At 33.2% G+C, this 25,349-nt stretch overlaps 1 protein-coding gene across 1 annotated transcript; it reads right to left on the bottom strand.

The window, feature by feature from the left end:
• Window positions 1-12,595: 12,595 nt before the first annotated feature.
• Window positions 12,596-13,398, bottom strand: LOC107496120 (uncharacterized). Its single transcript, XM_016117320.3, has one exon. The coding sequence runs from the start codon at window positions 13,318-13,320 to the stop codon at window positions 12,811-12,813; it is 510 nt and encodes a 169-aa protein (XP_015972806.1). The 5' UTR covers window positions 13,321-13,398; the 3' UTR covers window positions 12,596-12,810.
• Window positions 13,399-25,349: the final 11,951 nt, after the last annotated feature.

Here is a 25,349-nt window from a genome sequence, read left to right as displayed (position 1 = left end):
AGTCATGTATACTCTACTGCCAAACAAACAATTGGTGGACGAGGTATGGATTTTTCAGTCATTAGCATTTGTTAATTTCATAAATGAAATTCCAAACATATAAAATACTTTTAATAAGGGAATATATGTTTATATTTGTTCTTATTGGCCGTCAAACAATGAACGATAAAGCAGATCATAAACCTCACATCAAGCATGCTCATGTGTGATGCACGCAAGGACACCAGTTTTTCCTGCTTGTGGTTTTTACCCACTACATTTTCGGTGAGTGAAAACCATTAACAGATTGTCCATTTCATGGTTTCCATTGATCTTATACATGTTCTCGTAAAATCAAATTTCAGCAATTTGCCCTTAATTGGACTCACTCCCTAAAGACTTTAAAACGTTATTACGCTGAGAAATACATGGGAGAGTTTGAATCGTTATGCAAGGTAAGTTTCTACTTTAAGTATCACAATATATGTTAATGTCAGTAAAGAATGCTTATTCCAATATAACTTATTTGTGTATTTTTTTGTTAGATTTTTGTTCCAATGAATGAGGATAACATGCACTAGTACGTACTTGTAATTGACATTGAAAAAAGACACCTTATATTACTAGATTCTAAACCATGCGTCTCGAGTAAAATCAGGCGCCGTCGTTGTGCCAAGCTAATAGTAGTGTTTCAAAATTTCTAATAGGCGGAAATAACTTCTAAATTGCTTGAACAGGCAGCGGACTTGACACATGAAATAAATTTTACTTTGATTACAGGCACTGTTTATTGAGGAGATGCTTGATGACTTGACCTTCTATTCTAACCAAACAACACACAGACCAGTAATTTCGGAATATCCTATAATACACATGCAGAGATTGGCGAGCAAAACGATGACTCGTAAGAAACCGTATAAGTTTTCGTTGCTTGTTGAATTCTGAATTACTGAGAGACATCAATGATTTTGCTAACGTGTGATGAAAAATTTTTCCTTTTGCACAACTAAAGGAGACCGCTAACATATTTATTGATGTTGTTATTGTGCTATACACTGCTTTTCCTGCCAGCCTTGGTTAAGGAAGATAATATTTTTTACAGTCTCATTCCATCTGCTATGATCATGTACCCTTAGAAAATAAGTTGGTTATAGACTTCAATAAACTTTTTTTAATATGCAAGAAATGATTGTGGAGTTTGGGTGACAACCTGGATGAGGGAGTGCCAATGGAAGAGTAACTACAATATTAAGGTAATTATAAAATAAAATTTCTTTCATGCTTTCCTATATTATCTAAAAATGTTAATCTAACGTATGCTGACGTCTGAATTTTTTTGCGCTTAGGTAAATGAAAGCACATAATTACGGCTGGCTATTGATCTGGTCATGAATCCGTTCAATTTGAAATTCTAGGAAGTCCTTGAGGTAGCAAAGACATACTACAATGAAATATCTAAAAAGGAAGAGCGATTGGTTAAGGGAATAGGAAATATGCTCTGAGTTATTTATACCTAAGACATTCAAATAATTGTGTCCATTGCTTAGACTTTTAATACTTTAATGCTTTCAATAACTTATTATGATTATGTTAGTTGAAGTACTTTACATTAATTTTCAATTTATGTTTTGTGTTGCGCTTATTAATTGAGAAAAAACTACTGGGTCATAACAAAACCGAACTAGTTGGCACGAACCTCTTATAAAAAAATAAAAAAAGTTTTTTAGCTGAGATTCTGGTATTTATATTTAATTAATGGGCTATTTTAGTCCATTTTTGAATAGAACACCGCATTTTGTTATGTTAATAAAAAATGGTTTGAATTATTTTCGATATTTTGTAAATCAATTAACTAAAAATAATTTCAATAATTTACCTAAATATAAACACAAGATTATACTTATTATAATTTTTTTATTTTATTTTGTGTAACCTTCGTTATGTTTATTCATTTAGTGATACGTAGACCAAGGAAGGGTTATTAAACTACATTTACCTTTTCCAAACAAGAGTAATACAATTCAAAGAGAGTTTATTATATGTATTTATTATTCAGTTTACATTTTCGAAAAGGTTTGATTACTGATGAGGTTTGAATCCTAATGGATGGCTTCAAGATATCCCTTCAATTTCATTTCCAACCAGTGTGACATTTAGTTTTATCCTCTTTAAAAGTAAAACTTGACTTCCTCCAAAAAATCATTTGACAACAACATTTTAAACCCTCTTCTAATTCACTCACCGCGCCTATCAACTACAGTAACTAGTCACTAATCTTAGCAAACAAAGATGGAGCCAGAATTTCGGTAAGCATCTAACTATTATCTGCTTTTTGTTCAACTTTTTTTCCACACACACGACTGTCTATCTTTGCATGGTTTGTTCTTTTTAATATTGATGACTTCTCAATTTTCGGTTCTGTCCTTGCATGGTTTCTTATTTTTAACATTGCTGACTTTTCAATTTTTGGTTCGGGGTGGCTAGTTATGTGAATGCTTTAAGGAACGTAAGAAGATGCCCTGACCAGACTTTCGTCTTAAACCTATTCGCAACAGATGTAAGTTTATGTCCTACGCCACAGACGTTACTTTTTTTTTTGTTTATGTATCTAATTTTTTTCAACATCTGTTTAACATGTAATTTTATTTCTGTGACTATAGGAAGATGTACGGTTTCCACAGTACATTGTATGGAACTTTTCGTTCTTCCATAGGATCTCTCTATCGACCAACTCCACGGCTTATTGTGGAACTCAGTTACGTAGGTTGGGGTATCTTCTACATGCTTGCATGGGACAATACTCATTCGGAAAAAAAGCCCAGAGCTGTTGATGAGATATATGCCTCCAACGTGTTGCCTGACCAAATCAAACAGTGGCTGGCAGACAGATGCAAGGTACACCTCAACAAGGAAGCAGAACTGGCTGCGTTCGAGACCGAAAGGTTATTACGCCGGCAGCATCGGAGGCAACAAGGTTCACCACCGCGTTCTCAGGAGTCAAGGTAACAATAACTCGTTTACTTAGGAAAGTAAATTTACAGTCTTTTTTATGTTCATTAATGTATAATAAATTTTCCAAAATTATTGCAGGTTCAACCGCCATCAACAGGGGGAGGTGCAGTGGCAGGATCTAGTAGGAGGGCAGTGGCAGGACCTAGTAGGAGGTATCGAAGAAATTCGCCGTCTGACTCTTCCGACTCGTCTGTGAACCAGAGAACACCATCATCGTAGGACAGAACATGACAAATTTATTTGTTTAAGTTTTTAATGGTGCACTAATGTTTTGTAATAGTGTTTCGGTAGCCATGTCAATATGTACATATTTACTTTTGTGGACATCTTTGATTAGTATTCTGTCTAATAACTTTGATTTTCTGAATGTAAATTATCGTGTTGGAAATCGTTATTTTGTTACTGTATATACCGCATAATCTATTGGTTTATTTTTATCAACTGTCACACAAGTCTACCATGACAAAAAAAATTTTATTCCAGTCATTACTTATAAGAAAATTTGGTAACAAAGGCTTTTTCATGTGGAAGACTTGATTGTTGTTTTTCTGTGGCTACATGGATGAGGGTGTGGCAATGGTAACATCCTAATTAGGTATTAGAAATACTTTATGCAGAATCTGCAGAAATGATTAAATTTGGAGTAACATGGTTTTCTTTAGGATGAGGGGTTGTAATGGTGTGATAAGGCCAAAAATATTGGAAATCAAGTAAACGATGAGTGACTAACTTAGCAACATAAAACTTAGCAAGATAAGGTAAATACAGATGCAGGACACATGGAAAAATTGGCGGCTGCTTCTAATTTCAAACTAAATAAACAAAAAAGCAAAGATAAGCTTATTGGAGTATGTTGGAACTCCAACGGAATTTATTTCCTAGCATAGGCAAAAACTTTGGTAGATGAGACAAATTTAATGGTACACAACACCTAGTTCAAACTAGTTACGATAACACTGGTAAACACAATATTCTGCCACACCAATTCTCGTTGGATGCAACATCTCACACAATTAATAAGTTAGAGAAATTTAGGTTCATTACTTAAAATCGAACAAGACACTTCAACCAAACAAAAACTACAGCATAAACCCTACCGAAAACCAAGACTACCAAACGTGCGTCTAGAAAAATGACTAAATTCCAACTTCCCTTGCCGATTATTCCGGATGAACTGCTGCAAGAAATCTTCCTGTGAAGTAGTGCTAAAGCTGTAGGGAGATGTATGTGCTTGAATAAATTCTGGCACCGACGGCTACGCCAGCCAGAGACATGCATACAACACATGCGAAGGCAGAAAGTGTTAGATCAACATGTCTTGTTTCATGTTGGATACTCACTACTTTTAATGGGTTCAGATTCACTATATATAGTGAATGCTGCTTCCGGAGAAGAAGTGCATGTTCAGCAACCTTTTGAAGTTGGCATCCATGGGTGGTTTCGTATTGTGGGAGTGTCAAACGGGAACATATGTTTCAAGTTCTCCCATGAACAAGATGACGCATGACTTTTGGTATGAAATCCAACAACACAACGCTCTAGAGAAATTTTCGACCCCCACAGGGACCATGGTAGATCATATTTCCCAGTATATGGTTTCGGTCATGTACCAAACACAGATGCATACACCATCATACATATGTGCAAAAAGGACATAGCTGATGCCTACGTTTTTTTTATCTAGATATTGTTCAAGGCATTCTACATGGTTTCACTGCGTTGATTGTCTCCCTGGTGTAGAAAAAATTGACCCTAACTCTGTTTTTAATAATGGTCATGCGTATTGGATTACTGGTATAGGAGATAGTTATGCTACACCCAAGTCTGTTTTATGTTACAGTGTTGAAGATGAATCATTTAGTGAGGTGTCTATTCCAGTAGGTGTAATATATACCGTTTGCAATTTACTAACCCACAAGAAAAAAGTTGCACTCCTTGCTCATACACATAATGAATTTGGTTATGTTGCATCAATTTGGCACTTGAATGAAGATGCCGGTAGAAACAGAATATTAGAGCAATTTTGCAGGTTTGCGAGTCGAAGCATCTGAGAAAATCCAATACTATTCGTGGATGATAACCTAATTTTGTTGGTGAACAATTCAAAGGAAAGAGAGTTACTCGTCAATTACAGGTACAGAGAGCTTGTGTTGACAGAATATAACATCGAACATGGCACTAGAAATCTATTGGTGAGGAGAGCATGGCGATACCTAGGAATGCCACACCCGATCACAGTAAGGTCTACACTCAAGTATTTTGCAGGGATATTTCCTGTCTAAAAATAATTGACATTTAGATCTACTCCGAGTACATGTATTGTGGAACTTGGTCGAACCTTTATGTTTAGTATTCCGGTTGATGTTAATTATGTTTTTTTTGTTAATGAAATCCCCAGTTAACTGTTATGACATTGGTTAATTCCAAGTGTTTTTTATTTCAGTTTTTCTTTACTAGTGTATGTTTTACATTGGTTTGAAAGACCTAAAATTAAGAGAAATAGTTGTATAACAACTTCAATCTATGTAATTCGATGTGTCATATAGTGTTCCTCATGTATAAGAGATTTATAATGGTGTTATTCTGTTTCTAACCATCCTAATATAGGGATTATGTGACAAATATCAGTTAACCTACTAACATTTTATGCGAATATTCAATCAAGAAATGCTATTCCAAAAAAAGATTGAGCAAAGTAAGGGTAGACAGACACATGAATGGAATAAATAGTTACCTGGAAAAACTTGGTTTGGCTTAAAATTCTAGAGAGAGTTGGGCTTAACCGGTTTCAAGCCAGTTGCTACATTAATCCTCAGCTGAATTATCTACTAATTGTTTTTGTAGCTAGCCCAATTTGATAGATAGCCCACTTTACTTTTAGATAGACTTGAACTACCAAAAAATAAATGTTTTTTCAGGTTAGTTGACTGAGCCCAATCCCAAGTATGTCAGAAAGACTAAATATTCAGTTAATTAAAGTAACTAATACTGGGGAAAAAAATATCGATGACCTTTGATCATCTACTATGTTACACCTTATTAATACCTAACCAGATCTCAACCGGGATAATTGTGAATCGAGACATGCATACAAAATTCGACCTATAATTCAACCAAAATTTTCCTATGTAACATGATTCCATAAAAAAAGATGACATATAAATGGGCAATGAAGAAACTATTTGAAATAAGTTAGAAGATAAACTTACATGATGGCCCTAGATTTCAGGAGCACAATTGCATACACCACTGCTTTGTTGGACGATGGCAGAACCTAACCCAGTGCACGGTAAGACCTGCAATAAGCCATACACTCGTTGAATATTACTATATAAGAAGAAAACAGAGCAACCCAGTACATGGTAAGACCTGCAATAAGCCATTAGCACTCTATAACAAACTCTAGGTTGCACTCTACCTCCACGGCCACGTCTCTGAAATGATCAACCTATTAGCACTCATTCATATACTTTGACTTAGAAAGTAATAGGAATTCAATAAAGGGCATGAAGGGGTGAATAAAGTCAAACAAATTGAGCAAATAAAAGATTCAGCAATAATGGGAAGCTACGGGTTTTAAAAAATCAGATCTTTCAATTGGAGTATTATACATCATGTGCAAGGGTATAAAGATGATGATCTACAACTTCAATACATGATGAGTTGAAACCTTTGAAATCCATTATGTTAACAGACAGGCTAGCTTATTTAAAGCATCATAGCTGGTCTCCTTTGCTTTACCCCAGTCTATGACATACACAACATCATCTATGGTGATACTACTCTCGGTGATATTTGTTGCTAGGTGGTGCGGTATTTTATAACCCACAAACTAACCGGCAAGTGTACCAGGTCGTACCAAGTAATACCTTACGTGAGTAAGGGTCGATCCCATGAGGATTGATGGACTAAGCAACAATGGTTAAGTGATTGACTTAGTTAGACAAACAGAAACGAGTGTTTTGATATTCAAAGAGCATTAAACAGTAAATTAAGAATTTCAGAAAGCAAGCAGCAACGAGTTGGGATAAAATATGGAGAAAACAGTTAAGGTTTCAGAGTTATCTATTTTTCCGGATTGACTTTTCTTACTAACTAATTTAATCATGCAAGATTTAATTCATGGCAAACTATATGTGACTAGACCCTAATTCCTTAGACCTTCCTAGTCTCATCTAAAATTCAGTAACTGCCAATTCCTTGGTCAATTAATTCCAATTAAAGGGTGATGATCAAAATTCCAGTTTATATGCCAAAAGAATCCTAATTATCCAAAAATAAGGGGATTATATGTGACGTATCCCATTAAATATAAACAATTAGAAATTCAGTATAATATGTTTTCAAGCTGTTGTTCAAGTAAAGAGCTTTTCCAAGTTTCACAAGAACTCAACTAGAACATGGGTCATACTTCCGTTCCACCCATATTCATAAAATAAAGAGCGAAAACAATTATTGAAATATAAATCAAAACATGGATTAAATTAGAAAGATCAAACGAATCAATCCATACAAATAGATAAAGCTCCTAACCTTAACAATGAAGGATTAGTTACTCATGGTTCAGAGAAGAAAAATAAGAATTCTGGTAAAATGTACCGAGTTTCAATCTGATGGCCTCTAAATTCCTATTTATAACTAATCCTAATAAATTTAAAATCTAATTATCTAAAACTAAAAATAATATCTTTTCCTAAAAATAAGATTTGAATTTAAATTCGAATTAATTCACAAGTCTTTAGCTGATGGGTGGGGACCACTTGATTTGTCCATTCAGCTTCTAATCTATGTTTTCTGGGCTGGAAACTGGGTCAAAACAGCCCAGAAATCGCCCCTAACGTTTTTCTGTGTTTTTCTGTACGTGGCGCATGTCACGCGTACGCGTCAGTCACGCGGACGCGTCGCTGGCCTTCTTCGCGAGTCACGCGGACGCGTCGTTGAGCAAATTTTCAATTCACGCGTGTGTCAGTCACGCGCACGCGTCGCCATGGATACCTCAAATTCACGCGAATGCGTCAGGCATGCGTGCGCGTCGCTCCTCGCAGCCATCTCCTTTGATTCTTGTGCTACAGAAACTCCATCAAATCTAGCCGAATTCTACCTAAAATAAGCATTATTGCACAAAATTCAAAATAGCATTCATAATGGCTAAAATATAATTAATTCTTGATTAAACTCAACAATTTAGATGCAAATTCACTAGGAAAAGATAGAAAAGAAGCTCACGTATCACTAGGACAATTTTTCTACAATGGAAAATTAACAATCATCAAAGTTACAAAACCTGAGAGTTAATAAAAAATAGCAACCCTATGCAGGATTTATTTAGGTTCAAGGGATTAGGAATTTGGAAACTTATGCAGAAAATTTTCTGACAGGAAAACAATTAAACTTGACTAACAAGTTGCAATTCACCAAATTTCCCAAGTCTAACATAACATTCTAGTTGAGTTTTAGCTTCTTCATTCTCTCATTTGTTAAAATTTATGCTGCACACTAGTATATAAGAAGAAAAACAGATCTTTTCAATTATCTATTGTGGTGGCTGCATGATTTGTCATGGAAGTCACCAAATCATCAGTCTATATTGTCATGCCCTTCTCCTTCCTACTCTTACAGAATTGCCGAAGATTGAGTTATAACATGACTGCAATCTTAAGCATTCGTGTCATTAATAAAAAGGTTGTTATTTTCTGGTATTCGGACTGACTTACTACAACATATTAGCCTTCATATGCTACTGATATTAGTAGGGAACTTTGATAACTAACTCACAAAAATAAATACCATAAAACATATACGTATGTATAGGTAAAACATAATCAAATTCCAACCATGTTGCCCATATCAAATAAACGTCATCGACAATTTTTGCTTTAAAAGCTTCAAGCAACTGTGTGTCTACATTCTAGCAGAAAAATTCTGAAATAAGGAAATTATTCTTAAGTTTATGAACCTAATAGAGGTGCTTCAGGTTCCGGTTTTGATCTAATCGTTAGACTTTGTTGATGAAGCCTCCTTCTCTCTTGCAGCTGCTTCTCTAGTCTTCTTCCTTAACTCTGCTTGTATACTTTTCTTGTTCAGCAGCTTCTCTAGGTTTACTATTCTTTCCTCTACATGTGCTATCAGGTTATCCATTTCTAAATGTTCTTCAACATGATTTTGCTTTCCATCACCCGATCCCCTTGTAGCCTCCCCCGCTCTGACCCTTACAATGTGGTCATCAACCCAGAGAAAGAATTTGCAATGTGCTTCTGTCACCTAAATCAAATAGAACACAATGAATATATGGTTGTACAAAACACTCCAATTCAATCTAATCCACATATGTGACTGTAATTAATCCCTAAAGGCTAAATCTTAAAAATCCTTTCAAATTTTAAAGCAATTTTTTATATCAGATCAGGTTCCATGTCAATTCATGTCACAATCAACATTTTTAATCTAGGTACATCTATTTTCAATAAATCAACTTTTTTCCAGTTCTCAATTAGTCTTCAAAATTAACTAGCACCAATATCAAATCATACACAATATCAACCCAATTTAACAGTAAATCGCTTACAAAATCAAATCATTTTCATAACCAATAGGCATGTCATTCCAAACAATACAAATTCACATCCACAACAACTTGAGCTAGGGAAAATAACCAAAATCTATATTCTAAACCTCCATTCCAAAAAATCCACAATTACCCAAATTCAGCATAAACTAAGTGATCATATATGAAGAATTGCGTGCTTACCTTTAAGAATGGGCATCCAAAATATAGCCTATTCCGGTTGGTGTCTGTATTTGACATGTAACAGATGGCATATTTTCTGCAGAAGCATTTTGGGGGCCACACCATCTTTTACTTCCCCAGGTTGCAGCTAACTTGAACTTGCATTTCCAGCTATCAGTTCCTGTTGTCCGCCGGCTTCGCCTTTGCCTCGTCTCGTGTTTGAGGAGCATGCATCACTGGCCATCAATCTGATTAACATTAAACACCACCATGAACAAATATTATCAACTATTGCATTCAAAATTGAAACAATCTACTTCGATGAACGGTGATTAAAGAAAGTGAATAACAGAACAATTCACGCAAAATTGGTTGTGAAAATCGATAACAAAAATAAACAAATTAGCTAGAAGAAGAAGCAGTAGGCCTTACAATGATTTTTCGAGAGGGTTTTCCACGTGGGTCGCCGGAACCGTTCTTGGCAAAGGCATGAGTTACGTTCTTTGACGGTTTCGGAAATACTTCACTCTGCCTGTGAGTCACAGAAAAAGACACTCGCGTAACCCTAGACGAAGAAGCAGTAGGCAGGGTCTTCGACGGGGTTTGGAAAAATCTGTCACTACCGATGAGTCACCGAAGAAATCAGAATAATGAGATAGAAGAAGAGGCTGTGGACATTAAAGTGGTATTTGGGAGAAGGTTTTGCGAGTGGGTTGCCGGCAAAATCAAATGCTTCACCTACAGGAATGGTTGGAGGAGTAGTGAGGTAGAATAGGAAGGGTATAGAAGATGGGCAGTGAGGTTGAAGAAGAAGGAGGTTGAAGAAGAAGCTGTTCCTTCGAGATGTATTTTGAGAAGTGGAAGAAGAAAAAGCTGTAGACATTCAAATGGTATTTGAAAAAGATTTTGATTTGTATGGTATTTGAGAAGGAATTTGTAAAATCAACTATTTGAACATTGTACCCATTTATATTACAGTATAAATATATTATGTGGTATAATGTAAATACTATAAAATACAATGGAGTGTGAATACATTTATTGAATGCATTAATTGAAAGGTTGAAAAATTTTTTGATCAATGACTAACATGATGACACATGTGCAAGGATAACTTACTATTGCCATGAGTTTGAAAGAAATCACCTTAAATTTTTATTTTTATTTAATTTTGGGATGTAAAACTCCAATACAGTTGTAAATAGGGATTAAGAAGTTCCATGCATCTGGTCCGGGGGAAAAAGGATACTGTGATTATTAGCTCAAATTCGTTGCAAAAATCACAATAACATTGGATTATTGCTCTAATAATTAGCATTAACTCTGACCATGCATTCTCGGTCTAAAACCAACATTGTTAATCGAATTGAAAATGAAATTAATTTTGATGTACTGCGTGATTGCACGACTATATTAAAAAATGTGTATTATTAATATCTCTCTATGATTTCCGATAGCGAAATATACTTGATCGTTATTGCTTCATTTCCAAGCTGATCAATCTTGTCATACACCTGATCCCCCACCATCCATTTGCAATCATTCTCGATAGGATTTAAAGAATATTCTCATAATGTGCGATAATACATAAGACTAAATCAAAAAGCTAGTGGATCCAATTATCCAAATATTAATATATACTTTCTTTTGTTTCTTTTTTTCCCCTATATATATATGGCAGACAAGAAATAAGAGAGTAGTTACCTCATCCATTCATCATTGATCTCAACGCTCGGCGTTAAGCACCAATAATTCAATTGGAGTTCTATCACTAATAATAAATTTCTTAAATTGAGAGATTCCAAATATGTTCCAACAATGTCTCTTATATGTATAAGTTTTCATTAAGAGGGTTTAGTAATAGCAGAAAATTGTGTGGATATCAAAACTTGCGTAATATATATCCGTATAACAGTTTTGTCCATCCAAATTTGAATGCTGATTGCTGACGAGCCACTAGTTCCGTGGGGGCTACCGTTGGAGTTAATTAACTCTGTGGCTTCACTTCACTATCATCATCATAAATTTGTCTTAATACATATAACTGTGTAGGTATATATGGACAACATAATAACCCAACTCTCTTAGTTTACCTATTAAATTAATTATAGGTAGGTAGGCCAGGTATACTGAAATTATTATCTATAAAATAAAATATATGTAGTAACAAACAATTCATCTTTCAACTTTCCAATAAACATAATTTGAAGCTGACCATACGACAAACCTATTTGACAATTTAGGGGTCTCATTTTTTCTGTTTTTGTACTTATAAGCAGTTATTAACTTATTATTATATATAAATATCTGAGTAATTATTGTGCATATTGGCATATTCGGAAGGTGATTGAGAATATTACCCAATTATTTTTGTTTTGTTTACCACAAAACGCAAAGCTGTGGAAATCGGATCCAGTAATAAACTTAAGTGAAAACTTAGGTGCAGTCGACTTTATGTGAAGTTGATACGTGAAAGCTGTTAGAAATTTGACTGATTTAACTAAATTTTCATCTAACGACTCTCAAATATCAACTTCACGTGAAGTCGACTTCACCTAAATTTTTACCGTAAATTTATTATACCCCATTGGTTGGCTTCAGCATATACTACTGGATCTCCCACTTAATTGGTCTAAATGAAAAGTGATAATGATCGATTATTGCGCTCTTCCCAGCTCAAATATATATAAACATATAAGATAGAAATTTAAGTGCAGTCGACTTTAAATAAAGTTAATAATTGAGAGTCATTAAATAATTTGACTGATTTGAGTAAATTTTCATCTAATAATTTTCAGCTATCAACTTAAGTCGACTCCACCTAAATTTCCACGATAATATAAGAAACCAATAAGCAGCGAACAGATAAAAAAGCCGTGCGCAAAAGTATGTATGCTTTATACATTGCGTTTAATTAATTAGAATTCCACAATAATTAAGAAGCAAATAGATTTAATCCAAATCCAGTGCTGCAACATATATACATATTATTAATCTCTCGCTGTTGATGGAGAGATCCTAATTAATAATCTAATTATTAACCCATACATACATCTCATTATTAATCTAAATTATTAATTCATCTCTCATTATTACCATACATGAACGTGTTGCCTGTTCTTCAACGGGAACTCTCCGTCCCATAATCTAACAACGTTGCCGTTAATCGCCGTTAAATCCTGCCACGTGTACCAACCGTTCTGGTTCTCTCCAACTCTCAACTTCAACAACCGTTCCCAACTCTCCCACCACTCCGACTCGCTGCCGCCGTGCCACTCCGTTAATAACTCCTGGTGGCTCTCGCGTGCCACGTCATCATCGTCCTCGTAATACACGGTAAACTTCCCTTTTGTGGGTCCGTCAACGTCAACGTTGCCAAAAACAAGAGTCGGGACAGACGGCGGGTCATCACGATGATCATGAGGTGGGTGCTGAGGGACGGCGTGAAGGTCCGTGAGGTGAGGAGAGTTAGCGGAGACACGAATCTTCCAGAAGCTTAGAGCAGCGGTTATAACGGCAAGCCATGTCCATAAGTTGTTGATAGCAAAGTAATTCAAAGTTAGAGCTTCCAGATTACCAGAATCTTCCAACAGGCTCATCATCTTCAACACGGGACCTCCAAATGGAATCTTCTCTTAAGATGCTCACTTAGCTTTGGGATTCAATTATGCTACTTACTATATTTATAGACACAACAATAAGCTAAGAGTGTCATCATCTTTTCTATTTTATGTGTCCAACAAAATTAAACCTTAATTAAATAATATTAAACATTTGTGTTTAGTTTACCTTCCACGGATACACATATACATTTAGGTTAATTATATGGGAAAGAGGTAAGTTTACAGATTTTTTTTAATAGTATAAAAAAAATTAATAAAGATAGAACTCACATTTTAAATAATAATAAAATAATAAAAAATAATTATAAAAGAAATTATGTTTTCTTTGTGTACCACTTCATATGTAAAGTAGAATGTCCTATACATTTATAATTCTTTTTGTTTTTCTTATTATTATCATTTATTTATTTATTTTTGGCAGCATTACGCATGCACTGCAAATTGTCATTAATTAATTCTTCACAGATGCATGTTTAATTACTGCTTCTAAGATAATTTGACCTTTCATTGTAACAACCATTATATTAATGATGGTAGAGATCAGAAATGCTCTAAGATAGTTAGAATTTATTATTTTTTGTTATTAATTAATTATTAATATTTAAAAATGATTCGTCACTTTATAATTCAGTATTTATTGTGTATTATGAATTATAAATTGGTATTAATTATCATTATTTTTTATTTATAATTGACATTTTTATTATTGACTTAAAAATCATCATTTCTATTTTAATGACCAAATAGTCATAACATGAATATCATTTATCAATTTTATGCTGGTAAAAAGCATCAATTTTTATATCTTAACACATAATATATGATAAATTTTATTTCATGTCTTATATTTTATATTCATAGAAATATTATACGAACAACACATCATAAGTTCTATTTCATATCTTATATTAAATATTCATAGAATTATTATAAACACACATATACATGATAAGTTTTATTTCATGTTTAACATTCTATGATCATAGAATTCTTATGTCTCTTAAACACTTACTGACTTGAGCGTTAGAGTTTCTTTTGTAGGTATCCACCCTTTATTCTCTCTTTGTCGATGTATAACTCATCTCAACGAAAAATTTGAAGACATGCATTGGTGGATGAGCTATACACCGGCCAAACTCAATAAGAACAAAAATTATAAGAAAAAATTTGAAGAGATGATTATCCTTAAATTTTTTAAGTAATATTAATTATCTATATGAAGAGATAATTATTTAGAAAAAACAAAATTTGAATTTCCAAAATTTCATATATGTAATTAACAAGATAATCACTATATAAGTAACAATATTATCCTTAAGCTTTTTAAGTATATATATGGTTAGTGGGGTATGAGTGAGGACCACTACTGGACCGTCAAAGCACCGTCCATTATCTCTAACTCAGAACTCTCCTCCATTTAAACACATAGAATAATTCCGTCCAAAAATAAAGAACAAGTGATAGAATAATTGTTCTAACTTGCTCTGATAAAAAAAAAATAGGATACACGGTTTGTCTTATTATGGCAACACATAGGAAGAGAAATTAAAAGGTTTTCAAATGGATATATGTTGAAGTATATATGAATAATGTTTTACTTTAAAAAAAAAAAAACTTTATGCACTCAAGATCATGTATTAAGAAATAAAACACGATATTTAATCACCTTAATTAATTTAAGTGTATTAGTATTATGTATATATAATCTTTTGATAAATATAAAGGTAGTAAATATATAAATTTCAGATAGTTGTTCAATAATAATTTACTTATTGATTGTTAGACTATTTTGATAAGTCTTATATATTTGAAACAAAATAAACGGGTGATATTGATCAGTTACATTATAACTCGATATTTTTTTTTATTTGATTTTATTGGTCTCAAATTCTTAATTCTAATTTTATGATAGACGAATTTAAAGACGGTTATTATAGATTTTATAACCAAACGGTCATATAATATCAATATTATTCATCAATTCTATATTTATAATAAATATTTTTTATATTCCAACAAATAATATAGTCAGATAAATAATTTTGTGATTTTTATATGTCTTTAAATTATTTATTAATATTCTAAATTTATAAAATTTTTATATTTTTTAAATATTTATTGAGCATTAAAATATCTTTTTTAAATATCTATTTTTTTATTTTTTTCTAAAATATACCTCTCCGGCTCTCCAACTTCTAGTAAAGAAGAGACGAGCTCAATTTTCTTTAAAACGAAATAGACATATCTCGGACGATTATTTACACTAAAACGGGTGATTTCTTTCTTTTTGAAACTTTTATTAGGGGTGAATGCGGATTAGATATGGCTAAAATTTCGATCCGATCTACACTAAAATTATCGAATCAGATCGGATTCTATATCCGCAGTTTTTTAACTTAGATCCGATCTGATCCGATCCGCACATTTGCGGATCGAATCGGATATCGGATATATCCGTAAAATACAAAAATATTTTTAAACATGCATTTCTTAAATAATAAATTAAAATAATACAGCATATATGATAATTATTAGTTGAAATAAAATATAAAAAAATATTTATTTATTTATTTATTTTTATTTTTGTGGATACGCGGATATGCGAATCGGATATACGAATATCTACACAAAATTTGCAATTCGATCCGATTAGTGTGCATATATGATCCTATCCGATTCGATAGTCTTGCGGATCGAATTCATATCCGCAATTTTCAGATCGAATTTAGATAAATACCGCGGATATGCAGATTAAACCCGATCTATGAACACCCCTAATTTTTATCGTGTTCGTCAAAATATTTCGAATCTATTTTAATAATTGACCTGATATTAAATAAGAAGCACAAATTCAGGAGGTTTGTTGAAATGGTCCAGCATATGAAATTATGGACTTTATTTTGGCTATGGTTTATATATTACCAGAGGTCTCAATTTACTCCTAAACCCTTGCTCCAAATCACGTGTATGTCATCAAATAGTGGTTAATTCGGATATATGACTTCACAGTTTCACACTCTGCTTGTAGCTTAGTCATATGGCTGCATTAATATATACATCAGAAAACTTTAGAGGGACACATTTTTCTTTGCCTGTTATTAAATTTGCATGTAACACATGGTCATTTTTATATCTAATATAATAAATGTTTTAGTCTTCTGCTGCTAGAGTATATTCTTGGTTTCACATTGACCATTCAAAAGCTACAACAATCACCACACGATAAATAAAAGCTTTACAACAAGTGTGTACTCTCTATTGCAAGAGTATGAAACACAGGCTATAGCTAATTAGAGTTGACTAAGGTACAAATTTTCTTGGGTATTATTAGCCAATGGTGTTCTAATTGGGAAAGAAATAAACTCTACAATAGATCTTTTTCTTTTTAAGATAAATTTATTTTGAAATAACTTATTGTGTTTAATTATTATTTAAAATAAATAGATAGACCAAATTACAAGTAAGAAGTATAAGTTTATTAAAAATTACCTATAATTTAAAGTATTTTTTATTCATAACTATATATTTAGGAGTTACGTTTTAAGTTTTTTTTTTTTTTGTCATGACCAACGTTTTAAGGGTTTTTTTGGACAGGAGCAGCTTTTTAAGTTAATAATACATAAATTAATTATGTTGGGCCGTTGGGCCTTTGCTATGTTCATTCTTCTGTTTTTATTTATTTATTTATTTGGTCTGAATTTCTTAGATTTTTTATAACTTGATTAATATTTAATGTCCAAACCAATACAAATTGACATAGAAGGATGAGAATCTATGTTTCTTAACTATTTCTCTAAGGTTTGATACTCAGTCATTAGGCCTGGTGCAAACCCAAAAAAAAAATACAAATAACAAATTTTAAATATGTAATAAATTAGTTTTTGGCCTATTGAATTAAAAAGTATTATAAAAAGAAAAACCAACACAAATATTGAAAAATATATGTTTCAATTTCCTCTCCCCTTTTCTTATGGAATAATACAATCTTTGTATTTCATAGAGAATTCACTTTATTCATTTCAATAGTAGAAAGAAAAAAAATGACAGATATATCGTGAAAAGATAATTAATTTACATCATATAATAAATAAAAATTTTTACAAAATTTAAAATATAAATAAATTGATTTAGCTAGAAATTAATTAAAAATATAGTTAATTAGAATTAATTAATTGAAAATAGGTATTGTTTATACCTGACTTAACATTAAGGCCTAGAATCAAATAAGATAAAAGACCCAATTCGTAAATTGACCTTCCCACGCAATCGATCTTTTATTAAGAGATCGGATTCGACACAGGCTCCACCATAAGGAAGTCGGGAACGAGGGTTAGCTGGCAGATAACACTTATTCAAATAAGTAACTGCCCCTAAAATCTCTCAACTCACTTCCAGGAGTCATATCTCAACTTCCCTAAGATAAAGGGACGTTATCATCCTTAAAAGGTAGAACTACTCCAAAGGTGGTTATGGGTTCACCACTATAAATACACTGACACTCCTCAAGTATCTCTAAGTTCTCATATTCTCCAAATTTACTTAGACCCTTGCTGACTTAGGCATCGGAATGTCTTTGCAGGTACCACCCTCCATTTACTCACACGCACACAAGTCGGATGGAGGCTCCCAGAACCTGGACAAAAGGCCCCTCCTTCAAACAATTGGGCCAACCTAACAAGTTCATCCCACTAATCTCTGATTACTCATTGTAACAGGTATGTTATAAAAAAACAAAAATAATCTTCTATTATTCTAATTTTTTAAATTTTAAAACTAAAAATACAAAGAATTGGTTTAAGTTAAGTTTATATTATAGTTGGCTTCCTAAATTTTTTCTAAATCAATAAATCCATAAAGAAACACAAGAATAATAAACAATATTATTTAAAATGCTCATAAGCTCCTACCAAAACATTTAAAAATGTTCATAAGTAATTTAAAGTAACCGGAAAAATAAGACCCATAAATAATAATAATAATAATAATAATAATAATAATAATAAACAATAACTGAAGTACAACAAAAAAGATAATAATAACTGAGCATATTTTTATTTTTTGTGCAATATAATTCATCCGACCTAATTTTCAGAAATAACTTTAATAAGTTTCTGTTTTTAAGGTCAATCTACTGTGCGTGTGTAAGTATGTGAATCTGCATGCAGTCTGCGAAACCATTGTCAAATTAAATTGATGTTGCAGTCTTGCTGATGACTTGAATTTAAGTTGTTTTACCCTTTTTTTTGTCCAACTAACCATGTTGACACGGTTAGATGACTTATCAAATTTGATCTTTACTTAAAAAAAAAAACGTTAGAAGTTTGAATTCAATCTTGAGCACTGAAAAAAATATAATCTGGTGAATAGTAGAAAAGGATGAAGAAAAATTGCAATTTTTTGTTAAGAAAAGATGAAAACAAAATCCGAAAGAAATATAGTAATATCTGAATATGGCAAAAACATATATTCATTTGTTTTTATGTAAAGTTGTTAGTTGATAACCATTAGATAATTTAATATGTTTGACAAAATTGTTATCTAATAAATTTTCAACTAACAACTTACATAAATATAATTGCATGTGAATTTCCACCTAAAAATATACCAGTAATAAGAAATTAATTGTAGACAACAACTAACCACATCTCAGCTCCCCCTGCTATCTGCACAGTGAAATGTATAACATGCATGATGCATGCAAATTAAAATTTGTGTACGTATATGTATGTAGCAGTCAATATGAATAGCTGGTAGCATTCAAATGAAGTTATAACTCCATTATTTCTCTTCTACCATTGAAGTTATAACTCCATTATTCCATTCAGATCAGTTCATACTTCGCCCAGGATTGGCGACACTGATGACATATACATATATAGTGTGACTCACAATATTCCAAGGAACACGTTTATTATTTGCCTTCACATCATGTAAACGAATTTTAGTAGATAATAAGCTACTAAATCAATTAGTCTTGAGAAATTCTAATTTGATGATTTATGTGAAATCATAAATTTACATTTTAATGTTAACAGTATTACACTAATTAAAATGTCATATAACAAAAGGTAAATTATTATTGCGCCCATTATCTCTGATGAAGATAGATCAAAATTTTCAAACAAGATAAATGGATTTGTATGTCTTAGCTTGCAATTTGTTAGATAATATTATTGGGCTCAATATTTATTTTTTAGAATATGACATTAATCACCTATATAAATGTATAACACTAACCTTCTTTGCAAAGATGTTTAGTTTAAGAAGTCAATTTATATGACTTAGCTTGAATAAAATAAGGACAAGGCATGATGAGTAATTTTATCAAATACATGCAAGAATAAAAAAATAGATTACTACTAGTAAATAACATATATATTTTAACTCTTCCATAATATAGACTTTAGGCTGATTTTTTTTATATGATTTGGTGGTGTGAGTTATGCTGAGTTATGATCATTAGGAGTGAATTACACTGTTACGACGGCATTGCTTTTAGAAATCTGGGGGGAAGAAATCGGATCGACTGATTTCAAGCAGAGAGAAGAAGGAACACAAATCGAACCCACCGATTTGTGTGAGGGAGAAGTTGAGGTTGCATGAAATCGGACCCACCGATTTTTGAGGGGGCAATTTTTTAAACCAAAGAGTGCAGTAATCGAACCCACCGATTTTTGATGGCCAAAATTTTTTTAATCGGGGGTGCACTAATCGGACCCACCGATTTGTGAGTGCACGCGGTCGGTCCGTCCGATTTGCCTGTAAGTGCATACATAAACTGGAAAGAAATCACAGAAGCCACATATCTTCATCGCCAGTCTCAGCTGATGTTCTTCCTCTTCTCTCATTCTTCTCCTTCATTCTTGTAAAATAAATTTCTGTGAGCTTGAGAATAGTCAAGTATGTATACTGTTATGGATGATAGAGTTGTATTGAAGATTTATTGTTACGGGCATATTTTATTGCAAACATATGAGGGAGTTCAATTTGTGTGTGAAAATCCATTATATGTTGTTATTCCGTTCACGTTGTCATTTGAGGAATTGAAAGGTGTGATTTGTGAGAAGATAGATTCTCAAAGATCTAGGAGAGTATCGTGTATTTTGTACAGGTATCCTTTATCTGTGTTTGGTGGGTTTGTTCAATTTCAGACCACATACGTGACGGATGAAACGAGTATGCATGAAATGTTTTCAATGTATATGGAAAATCGCCACCAAATGTCGTGCATCGAGTTATATATTGAGTTTGAGCAATCTGAAGCGAACCATAACATTGAATTGGAAGATTATAATAGTGAAAGCGAGGATGAATTTGAAAGTAACTATGAAATCGTTGGTCCAGGTGAAGACGAAGATGAAGCTGGCGGCGCCATGAACGCAGATGTGGCGGAAGTTACAAATGCACTAGTAAACTCGCATCTGTTTCAGTGCTTTCTTTCATGCGATCGTTGGATTTGGAGGCTATGCACACACCGGAGTTTCCGCAATATATGAATGCAGGTGCGTAAAGCTAGGTTGCTATGTGAAACTCTGAAGTAGCAGATCAATAAGTCAGATGAGTAAAATATGTGATATGTGACTAGTCATTTGTGACCATAGCATTTGATTTTTTTATTAATTAATAGTTCTTTGTTATGAATTATATTTAGTTGTTCTTTACGTAGATAGAATAGCGAAAAAAAGACTATTATGATATTACATGGTAAAGTGTGTTTATTAATTGAGTTGTAATAAATGATTTATTACTGAGTACATAATAAAGGATTTATTACTTTTGATGTATGCAGTGCTTCCTGTTGTGGCGGATGGTGAGTTCACAGTGGGGATGGAATTTAGTACAAGGGAGGCAGTAATCAAGGCAATGAAAGATTATACCATCCAAAGAGGTGTAGACTATCGGGTATATGAGTCGGAACCAACGACATTCCATGCCAAATGTACAGAATATGGCAATAGTTGCGACTGGTTGATCAGGATTACCAAAATGCAGAAGAAGTACTGTTGGGAGATAATGAGGTACAATGGAAATCACACTTGTAACAGGTCTACTATTTCTCAAGACCATTCGAAGCTAGATTCTAAGACAGTTGCAGAAGTAATTAAGCTGTTGGTAGAGGTTGACCTGTCTATAAAGGTGAAATCAGTTATTGCTGAAGTCCAGTCAAAGTTTAACTACACCATCAGTTATCGCAAGGCTTGGTTAGTAAAGCAGCAGGCGGTGGAATCAATTTTCGGAGGTTGGGAAGCATCGTATGAAGCTTTTCCATATGGTTTGAGGCCATGTGTCACAAAGAACCATCAGCAGTGGTTCACTTTGAAACAATGCCTGCTTACCAGGGAGATGATTTGGTTCCTGATATACATGTACTACATAGAGTCTTCTGGAGTTATTACCCTTGTATAAAGGGCCTTCAGACACTGCAAGCCAGTGGTGCAGGTGGACACGACTCATTTGTATGAAAAATACAAGGGTTGTTTATTGGTTGCAGTCTCACAAGATAGTAATAACAACATCGTGCCTATTGCATTTGCCACAGTGGAGGGAGAGACTTCTGATGCATGGTACTTTTTCCTGAGTAACTTGGGTCAACATGTGGTGACACGTGATGGTGTGGGACTTATCTATGATCGACACAATTCTATTAGGTCAGCTATTGAACGAAGTAATGGGGCTTGGTCTCCTCCTATAACTTTCCATATGTTTTGTATCCGGCTTATTGAGTCCAACTTCTTGAGGAAGTTCAAGGCACCTTACTTGCAGAAGCTTATCGTCAACATTGGTAAGTTTGAATACAATGAACTTTGAATTTATTGTAAGTACGATCGAATAGAATAGTGTTCATAGTTGACTGAATATTTTTCATAGGATACTCGAGGACAATCAGGGAGTACCAAATGCGCTATGAACGATTAAAGGAATGGGGTGAGGCTTGATCGGATCCCTCGTGAGCAATATGCTTTGGCATTTGATGGTGGATACCGATGGGGTCATATGACCACCAATCTTGTGGAGTGCATCAACTCCATCTTAAAGGGTGCACGCAATCTCTCGATCACTGCGCTTGTTAAGGCTACATTTTACCGACTGAATGAGTTGTTCACTAGGAAAAGAGCCGAGGCTGAAGCTCGAATTAATGCTGGACTTGTGTTCTCTGAGATGGTGACCACCAAGCTACATGAAAATCAACCAGTCAGATGATTACACAACAATTAATTCACTTAACAAGCTACATACGGTACTTGTATTTTACAACATATCTGTCCTTCTTCTAGATCATCCAACAACCTCCTATAGTGCGCAAGCGAATTATATCGGTAGGCATAGTTTTTACGGTCCGAGTTACGCCATCTGCCGTCGGACAATCCATTAGTTAACTTATCTTTTGGAAAACATAATACGATTTCTAGAATTTTTTTCAATGCATACTTTAATCAAAATTACCTGGTTGCAATTGGAAACACTCGGGGATTGCCGGGAATCGGCGCTAGAAATGGTAGCCGGATCCAAGCCCAAGTAAGCAACAATGTTAGTGGACCGTCCATCTTCTTGCAGTCGACACGTGTTGCCCTACACAATGATCTATACAAGTGTGCCAGGCATGCCGAACCCCAACTAAACTGTATGATCCCACCGAAGTTACGGAGCAAAGGTAAAAATTTACAATGCATCGCTGCACCCGACTTATTTCCAAACAGAATTGTCCCAAATAACAATAGTATGTGACGCTTTACATACATCTGAATGTGAACATCATCATTCAACACTATACGATCTTTTAAACCCCTAAACCACGTTAACTTTATAAAGCTCCCTCTACAGTCCTTCTTCCTCGGTGCAACTCTAAATTAGTGCAAGCACTCGGCTTTCAATACCTCAAAACTACTCATGGTCGGTCCTGTAACCGGAAGACCATTTGCCGACAGACCGAGAATTACCGCCACATCCTCCAAGGTCACGGCACACTCACCAATCGAAAAATGAAATGTGTGAGTCTCGGGCCGCCATCTCTCAATCAGAGCATTAAGCATTGTTGACTGACATTGGATAACTCTAATCTGGGAAACATAATAAAATCCAGTCTCGCGTAAGTGTGACTCAACAATTTGGTTGTATGGATCCGGCGGCTTTAAATGATCACACATCAACATCCGTGAACCCTACAATATTACATTTCCGTTATAAGGACCAGTATAATATAACTATATTATCAAAAACACAATTATCCTTACATGTCCATTATAACTAATTCCAGCATAATTGCATTTTAAACATACCTAGTAAATCTGTTATACAAAAATTCTTCAATCATATTCATTACCTTATAACAAAATATTATTATTATTATTATTATTATTATTATTCATAACACAGCATACTAATTTCCTAATCTAAGTTTAGTTATTACTAATTTATTGTCTAAATTTTACTGAATTAAAATTCAATTATTAATTATCATAAATAAAATAATTTATTAAATTTTTATTATTAATCATAATAATTTATTAAACTCAATTACTAATACTAATAATAACAACAACAATATATCAATATCTACTCTAATCTAATATGTACAAATCTCATTCTCCTTCTTCTTTCATTCATTATTTATATTCATCACATTCATTAATTCTTTCATTTTATTTTAACCAATAAGCATAAAAAAAACCCAATTCAATGGTAGAACTTACCATATCATACATACATAATTAATTCCTATTTTAATTTTTATTTCTAACCACCTAACAATAAAATCATACATACATACATGATTAATCTCTACTTAGTGCCATTATAATATATATTGCTAATAAAATCTAATATTATCACTATTATTATTATTAAATCAGATTATTAAAAAATAAAAATTACATAATTTGGATGTCCAAGATAATTAACATATGAAACTCTGGTTGATTTACTTCTTTAATTTTTGGTGCTCTTGGCATTTTTTTTAAATTTTTTTGAAGGATTGTTGTGGTCCAACAATGGTGAAGAATGAGGAAAGTGGGTGGGATTGAGAGCAAGAAGAAAGGGATACAAGAGTAAAAGAGATACTGCTGGAAGGGGAAAAACAATGGTCCTTGGGATAGAGAGTCACGAGCCAACACAGAAGCCAAGTGCATGCGTGACGCGTGGACAAGGGTATTCAAATCAGACCCACCGATTTATGCACCTTCCGCGTCGTGAAATCGGTCCGTTCGATTACCGTCCCCCTAATCGGTGCGTCCGATTTCTTCTATACCGCCGTCACATCTCGGTGAAACACCATAAACTCCCATATCACTGTTATACTCCATCAACGGCTCCATATCAAAATTAAAAAACTCATAGACTTTACTCTCACATTTTCAAATAAAAAAAACAAAAATAAATATTACTTACATATAAAAATTCAACTACTAAATCATTATATATTTGCACATAATTATATATGGTGTTTAATTATTTTTAATGTGCTTTTTTTTTATTCTATATATTCTTTTTTTTAATTTTGAACAACATGGACAACTACCAATCAAATAAAAATACACTACACTCTAATTTAATGTTATTAATTAAATTTAAGATTAATTTATTCTTTTAACTCTATTAATTTATATTATTCATACATTGTTCAAAAATATTATTAATTACCTATATTTTTAAAAAAATATATAGCTAATTTCATAATAATTGGGCAATTAATATGTCCTAGGGACAAAATCACTCTTAATTATATGCATTTGTAAATGTAATTATTAAGGTATGGTGGAAGTTTCTTTAGCATTGCTAAAAGGAAAAATTTGTAGCAGCACGTGATTATTAGTTTCCACCAAACTTCCTCATTAGCCGACTTGGTTGGTCTTGTCCCCACAGAGCTACCAATTCAGAACATATACTATTTATTATAGAAGCCACTCAAATTGAGATATTTAAAATGTTTTTTTAAGATAATTTTTTATAATTAAAATTCAATATATATAATCGATTAAACTGTATTATTTTTATCAAAATTATATCAAACA

The sequence above is a fragment of the Arachis duranensis genome, chromosome 1 (assembly GCF_000817695.3).
Source record: "Arachis duranensis cultivar V14167 chromosome 1, aradu.V14167.gnm2.J7QH, whole genome shotgun sequence".
Lineage (NCBI taxonomy): Eukaryota > Viridiplantae > Streptophyta > Magnoliopsida > Fabales > Fabaceae > Arachis > Arachis duranensis.
Note: the sequence above shows the minus strand (reverse complement) of the source record. Positions and strands in the feature narration are given on the sequence as shown.

What these genes read in the sequence shown, in the direction of transcription:
- LOC107496120 (XM_016117320.3), bottom strand. Translation starts at nt 13,320, where the DNA reads ATGATGAGCCTGTTGGAAGATTCTGGTAATCTGGAAGCTCTAACTTTG.